The 9,418-nt window shown below is 46.7% G+C and overlaps 1 protein-coding gene across 1 annotated transcript in view; it reads right to left on the bottom strand.

Annotated features, from left to right (window-relative positions):
- Window positions 1-375: 375 nt before the first annotated feature.
- The window catches only part of ARMH4 (armadillo like helical domain containing 4), a 39,649-nt gene continuing 30,606 nt past the window's right edge, over window positions 376-9,418 (bottom strand). The window contains exons 5-7 of the mRNA XM_065747874.1: window positions 4,371-4,402; window positions 861-995; window positions 376-652 (exon numbers count right to left, since the gene is read on the bottom strand). Of these exons, the coding sequence (XP_065603946.1) occupies window positions 584-652; window positions 861-995; window positions 4,371-4,402 (236 nt within the window). The 3' untranslated portion in view covers window positions 376-583. The remainder of the gene's footprint in view (window positions 653-860; window positions 996-4,370; window positions 4,403-9,418) is intronic.

Genomic DNA, 9,418 nt, shown 5'->3' with positions numbered 1-9,418 from the left:
AGGCAGGGGTTGAAAAAGAAGGGCTGGGAATCGGGCAAAAGAGCATAAAAATGTGCTTTAAACTGTATCAGCAACACTGTACTCGGGCACTTCTCAGGTGATGAGGGATACAGTCCAAGTGGGTAATTCATTAATTAAGCAGAGCAGCTAATCTCAGCACTAATGAACTCTAGCTCGGGTAATGTTAACATTTAAAATTAACAAATTGGACAGAAGTCATTCACAGTAAAGATTTCCATTCCCAGGTTAGGTGAGAGCTATTGTTACGATTAGATTACTGCCAGCCAGGACCGAAATAGTACACCAGGATAATGGGGAAATAATCATCCACAGAGATCAGCTCCCACTGCAACGAGATGCACTGCAGGTGTGAATGTGAAATCTCACTACTGTACCAAAACAAACATCACTGTGCAGAGCACGTAGAGCATAGCATGCTGGTTTGACAGGGTGGTACCAACCCCTGCTTGGTGTTTGGGGTGGCTGAGAGCAGCGATGCAGCAGGAATTCCTTCCTTCTTTTCTTGTCCTCCCCTCCCTCCTTTTACAAGTCACTGGATATCACAAGGGCACTGCAGTTCAATTTAAAATTCGTCTTCAGAGCTGTCGGCTAGGAGCATGACTCGGTCTTGCATGCTGTTAAATTCCCTCTGCTGGGGGTAAAAAAAGAAATGTTAAAGAGCTCCACCTACAAAACTCAAAGGAGCAGCATCCAGATTGCTCCCCCAGTACTCCAACTGGGAGCTCCAGCACATGTCACCCCAGAGAAACCACCCTCCAACACCAGATTGCAACCAAGATGGTAAACTGGAACATGGTAGGGACAGATTAGGGTTTTCCCTTCCCTGGCAGTTGCTCTACCTTTCTTTTATGCCTCTTGGAGCCATTCCTCCTTCGGCGATTCATAATCTTAATGCTGTAGAGTGCTCCAAGGATAAAGAGGGCTCCAGCTATCCCAACTCCTACAGGAACCAGCATCCCCGACATGTACCCTGCCTGGTGGGAGAGAGACAAGCTGAGCAGCACTCACAACAGCATCCCTTCAGAGTCCTTCTCCACCAGCCCAGGACTGACACGACCCCACATTTTTCTTACACTTCATTCTATTTGAAACCTTATCACCACCGACATGGGATGAGACCTGTTTCCAGGGACACAACGTCTGGGTCTCTGAAAGAGCTGAAATGCAAAACCTGCACTGTTCACACATCATGGGAAGGGGCCACTTGGAGCAGGACGACGACGATGGGGGGCACTCCCACCTGCAGCTGGCCTTGTCGCAGAGCAGATGCATAGCAGCTCTAATTCAGTGTTTTTATCCTGATGTTTGCATTGCCCAAGACTTTCTAATGCCAATTTAAAAGAAATGTATAGCGTGAATAATACAGAAACATTTGAAATCCTCTGGAAAATATTCCCAAGTGCTTATTACTTTACTGTTTAAATGAAAATTAAGATTTAAAGTGCCAAATTGCTACAGCATCCTCACTTAGCTCAGACTGGGGTCTCAGTGGAGCAGGGCAGGCAGGTACAGCTCACGTCCTATCAGTGCTGTCTTCATTCTCTGCAGCTTTACCCTTCCCCATCTACACACCCAGAATAGATTTTACACCTGCGGAGGGACAGATGCACAATTCATATGCTTATCTGGAGAATGGAAACAACTGTTTTTATCTGGGACAGACACGGTGCTAGCAAGGGCTGTTTGGCTCTCACAAACCCCTCCAGATCCTGCTGGGCTCTTTAAATAGGAATACCTTCATGCCTGGATCCCAGGGCTCAGGGTTGCATCCTGCAGTGCCTCCCAGCAAAGCCAGCCCTGCTCAGCACCGTGCTTTGCAGGGAAGTTACATGTGGCACCCGAGCTCCTGAGAAAGGAGGTAAGAACATGACAAAAAGCCTGCACCTCCACCAGGCAATTAAAGCACCTTAATCGGGTGACCTAATTAGTGCAGCGTGGGTAGTTCTATTTCTGGGAACAGTGCTGCTGGCACAGGAGGCGAGGGGAGGTTGGAAATACCTTTTTAGCTGCTGTCCAGCTGAGTTTCTGCATTAGAAATCATTGGTTTTAATACGATGAACTCTCCAGTCTGTCCATGAGCATTTCCAACCTGCTCAGTCCATGCCCTTTTACAGCCCTCCCCAACAACCACACCAATGATCTGTACCTCAAATGTCTGCACTGTGAACCAGCTCCAGGACCTCTCCTCCCAGCCCTCCTGCATCACATGGCCCAAACCTGCAAGGGCTTTGGCATTTGCTTGATATCAAACTCCATTCTGCAGGCAGCTCTGAAGCCACTTTCTCACCCATTGCCCACAGGGAAGATGAAATTTCATCATGGACTCCAATCCCTCACCATGACCTTCCTGGCAGAGAGGGCAGGGAAACATCAGGCTCGATATCAGGGAAAGGCTCTGCCCCAGAGGGCAATGGGCATGGCCCTGAGCTGATGGAATTCAAGGAGCATTTGGACAACACTCTCAGACATAGGGTCTGTTTTTCGGGCAGTGCTGTGTGAAGCCAGGAGTTGGACTCAATGATCCTTATGGGTCCCTTCCAACTGGGGATGTCCTACGGTTCTATGACAAGGCTCTGCCAACAGCACATGGGAAGGGTGCTGACAACAAAGAAAAGGGGGAAACGTGGGATTGGTTCATCAGCACTTGGTTGCTGGTGGGGGGTGGGTTTTGTTGGGCTTTTCTGAAGGAAAAATGGCTAAGGAAAATGAGCAAGATGAAAGCTCTGCCTTCCCCAGTGCCATACCCCACAGGGGGGGAGATGTCTCTCTTTTCAGTGCACACTAGCTGGTTACACCAGCACTGCAAAGGATCAGACCCCACACAGCAACTGTGCTGGAACATGCACCCTCCTTGTGAGGAAATAAAAGGGGAGCCAGCAAGAAACAAAGTGAAATACATAGAAGGCACATGATGCCCCCCAGCTCGCGTGGTGCTGCTGGGTAGCTCTGGTGTGAGCAGGTGACACACGTGCATGCTGCATTCCCTCCAGGCACCCACACAGTCTCAGTGTCTGCTTTTTACCTTTGTCAGGAAAACCATTCTCTGTCCTTGCAACGCTCGCTCTGGCTGAATCCCAGGCCAGGATGCTCTGCTATGGGCAAAGTTGGTACTAGACATGCCTCCTTCCTATTGTGGGCAGAAAACCAACTCAACGAGGGCTGGGCACAAACCTTCCTCAACCCTTTCACTCCACAGTCCTGGATCATCAGGACCCATTCATTCTTTTCAGATTTAGTGCTGCTGAAATTTGGTAGGGATCACGAGGGAGGGCTTTGCTGACTGGCTGACAATCTGCTCAAACTCAGCCCTGTTGGGGGACAAACTTTTTACACAGAGAGAAATAGGAAAAGGGAGAATGGCTTTAAACTGAAAGGGGGGAGGGAGGGGAATAGCTTAGATTATAAGAAGAAATTCTTTACTTGGAGGGCAGTGAGGCACTGGAATAGGTTGGGGGTGCCCCATCCCTGGAGGTGCCCAAAGCCATGAATGGGGCCCTGGCAGTCAGAGCTGGTGGGGAGCACCCAGCCCATGGCAGGAGTTGGATCTGTATGGGCTTTAAGGTCCCTTCCAACCCATCCATCTGATGATTCTATGGGTTGTCAGGGGGCAGAGTTCTCCATTCCTTGTGTTTTTATATGTATTGTCTCTGATCCTATTGAAGAGTTTCTAAGCCCTATTAAGCCACAAAATATTACTGTCTTGAAGCACTCCTGTCACTTCATTTCTAGCTTCATTGCTTCACCATCGTCAACAAAGTATTTGGAAGGTTTCATGATCATTTCAAAATGTTAATATTTGCCCTAGGGTAGCAGAGCCTGAAAATTTATCAGTCTGTGGCTGGTACAACTCATTATTCCACATACCACCACTCTGTAATGTCAGAGAGATCTCAGGGTCTGGGATCTTTTCAGTTGCCCTATGTTTACTCCCTCTCCTTCCAGGAACTGGCAGCTCTTCCCGCACGTGGGGCAGGAGAGGTCTGGCCCTGAGGAGATGCTGTGGCACACAGCCAGAGCTAAGCTTTGGGCTAAGAGAAAAGGGGTGGGGGGCAATAAAAAAGAGGGCAATAAAATAAAACTTTGGTAGTTAGAAGAGAAGGTGACCATCTGGTGCAGAGAAGTCCACCCCATTTCGTTCTGCTCTTAGCTACCTGTCAGCAATACGCTGTGGATTGACACCAATCTACACAACTGCAGCAGCTGGTTCACTGTCTGCCAGTGGAAATGTTAAACCCCTTCTCAATCATCTTTGTAGATATAACAAACTGCACTGGCAAAAGCTTATTTATTCCTGCAAGTAAAACTATTTCTGCTTTTGAAGTCATTGAGAGAAGCACTGAGCCTCCTACCTTATCTTTCAGCTTCTCCATCCAGCTTCTCACTGAAAAATAAGACAAAAAAAGTTAGAATCATCTAACCTACATTAATTAGTAACAGATAATAATCCTCGTATTGAAATAGACAATTAACTTGACAAGCTGATAACATTTTTCATTACATTTCCACTCTTGTTTGTGGAGAAAATGCAGCAAATCAACAAGAGAAACTCTTCACTCGAGTTGGCAGGCAAGCAGCTTGCTTTGGCCTGCGTAACTCATGTCTTCAGAGTGACTAAAAGAGAAAGATGAAAAACTATTCCCAGTTGGGGGTTTTGAACTGGCACTACTCATCCACACAGTGGGATGTCAGACAAGGACAAACCTTACAGTGTGGGCAAAATGCTGAGTGCTTGAGGTATCACTTGTTGCTTCAATGGATTCCTACTCATAGGAGGTAGCCAAGAAATGAGTTAGAGGTATCAGAGGTCAGCAACAGTGCATTAAGCCCTGGGCAAAGATCTCTTACTCCACGGGGACACAAGGGGAATCTCTGATGAACCCGTATCTTTCTGTGGGTTAATTTCCTCAAAGTATGTTAGATCCCAAACGGAACGTGATGCTTATGGAGGGAGATCCTATCTCCAAGCCTGCCTTCTTAGAGGAGCTCCCTTCAAAGTTTTTGTTAGGGCTTGCATGTTGGTATACACACATGTCAATAGGGCAGCCATCCTTCTGCAACGACAGCACAGTGGTGAAGGTGCAGCAGCAGTAGGACTATCAGGAGCTACATGTGTCCCCGTGGTGCATACAGAGACAGCTAAAGCTGCCACGATGCTCAGCCAGCCACAGCTCTAGCCAAGCACAGAGCCTATTTTTATATGGCTTCCAAAGCGATTACAATGGATTGGTGATCTCATCAATAGTTGACCCACTTTCTTGCAGCTGAACAGTTCCTCCAAAGCAGCCATTAACTCTGGAGTATTTCTGAAGCACGTAGGGCCTTCTATTTCTCCTGGGGGGAAGATCCAATAATACTCTGCTTTCAACAAATACCAATTCTGTCTTCGTTCCCCTCTGCTCCACAAAACAACATCAGCATGCCTGATGGGACCCCCAGATGCCACGGTACAGATTCACATTTGCTATTTATACAATTGCCTATTATTAAAACCGACTTTGTTTTCAGCAAGGTAGAGCACATGTCGGACACCTTCGGGAATCAGCCTGAAAACAACACGGTGTGGGTTGTGGCAGGGCTCTGAGATGCTCTCACGTGGCCACACAAGCTGCTGGCTGGCTCTTGTGATAAGCTGGGGAGCACCAGGTTGCTGTGTGTGACAAACACTTTCAATACTGCTCATGCACAGAACTATTTTAATGTCTCTGGGGAAATGCCAAGCCACTGTGTCATTAAAATCAAGCACTTTCTGTTCCAATTATTTACATATCGGTGGATGCTAAATGTGGGGAGGAGATAGGGCCCTTTATCAAGTTGGGATTTATATTTATGCATAATGGCTATCATCAATTGATTCTGGACTGCAGCCTTTCCTTAGGCATAATTATACATAAGGAGTATCCTGAACTTGGTCTTGGAAGAGGAACACTATGGATGGCAAATTCTCAAAGAAACAAAAAGCTCTTCAAGAACACCAGGTAGCTTGTTAATGAGGCCAAGCAAATAATTGGTGACAAATACCCTATTCCATGTTTTTTTTTTTCATCCTCTTCTTTTTTTTCCTTCCCTGATCATTCAGTGTCCTGCACAAATGGCATCAGGTGTAAAATCACTCCTACAGGTCTGCAGTGCCAGCTCCTCTCCCATGGCTTTCTGAGGATAGTGACTGGCACACTGCCTTCGCTTAATATTAAGCCCTGGGCTTCACAGGGAGCTGAGTCAGACCACCATGGAGCACTTCTGAAAATTGCATGCATAATCTGACATTTCCTCAGTGATTTATACAATGCCTGCATCTCTTCAAATTAATTTTAAATAGCATCTAGCTTAAGATTACTGGCACAGGTCAGCCTGAGCTGCACAGGGGATGACAGGCCTGTGCCAAACACGGAGCACAGCTGGAACTGGAGTCTGAGCAGCTGGGATGAATTCAGTTACAGATGCACGGTGCTATTTTTAGTCCTTTTTACCCCTCAAAAGTGTGCAGGCAGCCATTAAGGAGACATGGTGTCAACACTAAGAACACGGTGCTCATTGAATGAGGTAGGCTGCAGCTTGCAGTGCTGACACAGCCCTTCTTTATGACTTCTTTATGTCTCTGTTCACTGCAGGGAAGTTGGACTAGATGACTTTTGGGGGTCCCTTCCAACTCTAATTGATCTATGGGACCCCAGCCCAAAGGCAGAGACAGGAAGAGCCATAAGCCAAACCTTCCTGAGGGTCTGGGTAGGGCCAGAGGCAGGCTGAAGGCTCAGGAGAGGGGCAAGAGGTGACATTACACAGTACAGATGGTCCAAAAATGCCTTTCACCAGTAGACACCATAACACTAGGAATCCAAACTGGCATCACACACTCCAGCATCCAGGGCTGCAGCTTCTTATGTCTCACATGCCACTCCAGGGCTTTCTCCCACTGATTCGATCTGTGGTTTCAGAGGACAAAACAGGCAGTCTGAGACTACAGATTATTCTTCTCTGAGATATTTCTGACCGCATTTTCCTACCCCTCAGCTTTCCACCATATCCCACAGCTTTGCATCCTTTGTAAGACTGGATTCAGTCAGCAAACACAAAGCTGCTCATTTGTTGTTTTTTATTTTGTTTTGTTTTAGGGCTCCTCTCGAAAGAGGGAGTGATCAGATATAATTTACAACAGAGAACTGAAGAGAAATAGGTTAGGAAACTGCCCATGCTCTCCCTTCCCTCAATCCTTGTAGGTGGCATTTGCTCACAACCTCATTTCTTGCTGCTATTCAGAGGACTGCACATCTTCAAATATATTCTTCGCTGGCCAGGCCTCTGGAATCCCCTTTTGCTCTCACTTCAAACCTGCTGCAAGGCATCAGTCTCTGGGTTTGCCCTTGATGAAATGCACTGTTCAGTGTCTTGCCAGAGGCTTCTTCCTGCTTCCCCCCCAGTGCCCTCAGAAATCAGGAGCACAAGTCCTCCAGGCTGCATGCTTTGTCCATTAGGAGTAATCCTCATTGCCTAATTATCCACTCCAGCACCATGATAAAGTTGCTTAATAATTCTGTTCTCATTCGTTCTCTCCCTTCCCTTCTTGAGATAAGAAGATGCAACGACGTCCTACTGGTGAAGATTAAAATCAATAATTCATGCCCTCACCCCATCGGTTCCAGTTCTCCTCTTGAATGCCCTGCTATTTTATCTTGTCACTTCAGTTTCCACTTTATCAGCTTGTTTTAATCATATTTCTCCTTTTTATCATCTAAAGCAATTCTGTTTTTCCACGACAAAACAGCACATTCTCCCTCTGACCTGCACACCTCACTGTATTTTCACACCAAGCCATCGCATCTTCAACCCAGAACATGTTGATAGTGATCTGTACACCCAGCACCTTCCCTCTTAACAGTTCTCCATCACAAACACAGCAACTGGTTTTGAAAGCATAGCACCCAAGCTTCCATAGACACTCCAAAGGGCAGAGGCAAGGCCTGAAGGATGGCATGTTATGCTCCTCCTGCTCTCCTTGCTATGCCCTACAGCAAGCAACTTGCTGTAGGCAGCTCCTCTCCTCCCCCAGTCACACACACAAAGGCATGCACAAACCCCGAGCTGCCCACCCCACTCCTGCACAGACCTTACAAATAAAGAACAGATCGATTGCTTTAAATCAGTCTGGAGACATCGGGCAATCCATTCTATACCTCACAGACTTCATCTCTTTCTCTTGCAGGTAAAACTTTCTTTTAAATGAGAGTACAGAGAGCAATTCTGCAGAAATGCTCTGTGCTTTGTCTGCTCGGCTCTGACAACTTAATGGCACAGGGCTGCATCGGCTCCTTCTCCTTAGAAAATACAACTGCCAATTTACTTACAAGCACAAATAAATAACACAGAAAATGGCATTCTGCTGCACGGCAGCATATTTTTAATTCCAGAAGAAAAACTCTTTCTACTTGACAAGAATTTTGATGGATTTCTGCCACAGACGCAGAGAGAAAGAGGGAAGCTGAGGAGAAAGAGCCATGCTCACCCAGCAAGCAGAAGCTGAGACGCACTTCCTAACTCCTTCCTCAGCTACAAAGATCCTTTTGACACTGCCACCTGTGCCAGCTTTCTCCTGATTTTGCCCTTTTTCAGCCATTTTTCCACCTTGATCCTTTAGGCTGGCAACAGCACTGCCTTTCTGCTTTGCATTTCCCTGTAAACTCAGTTCTGCGCTGCCTTGAAATCATTTGTTGGCTTAGATGAACTGTTTGTTCTTCCCTCAGCGGTCCCAGGCAGGTACAAGATGTTAAAGCACAGAGAAGATAGAAAACCTCTCAGCATCTGAAGAGTACAAGGCGTCAGCAGGATGCTGCTGTGAACAGGCTGTCACAATATGTTGTATGATTGCACATTTACAGGATCGCACGGCATAAAAACTACACACACTCTGGGAGATGAGATGCAAATGTTGCTCATGGGAATGGCAGTGCCCACACTGGGCCAGGTTCTCCACCACTCTGCACAGCTCCTGCAGCAACACATGGACTTACCACCAGCAAGAACTAGCTGTGCTTCAGCTGATCTCACTTGCCACACTTATGTAGTACTGATGACACAGCGATATGTAAATAAACTACATGCAGAAGCTATCTTTGGTGGTTAAGCTGAAAAGTCAAGACTCATGAGTAAAGAAATGTCCCCCAGTAAAATACTGTTGCTGGATTATTTTTCCCCCTCTTCATCCACCAGAGCAGCTGAATGCCTTTAGCTAAAAGCTTCTCACAAAGTCTGGGGTGGGTAGCACCAAAATTTCAGTCATAACATTTAAATTTGGCAGGCAAAGCTGTAAACAACTGGAATTAAACAAGAAGCATCAGACTTGTAATGATTGGCATGGCCATTATTCCAGGCAAGCCACACACACTGCAGAATCCCACGGCCACGT

Source organism: Cyrtonyx montezumae, unplaced genomic scaffold, assembly GCF_038088225.1.
Source record: "Cyrtonyx montezumae isolate F1298 unplaced genomic scaffold, pur_monq_1.0 scaffold_10, whole genome shotgun sequence".
Classification (NCBI taxonomy): domain Eukaryota; kingdom Metazoa; phylum Chordata; class Aves; order Galliformes; family Odontophoridae; genus Cyrtonyx; species Cyrtonyx montezumae.
Note: the sequence above shows the minus strand (reverse complement) of the source record. Positions and strands in the feature narration are given on the sequence as shown.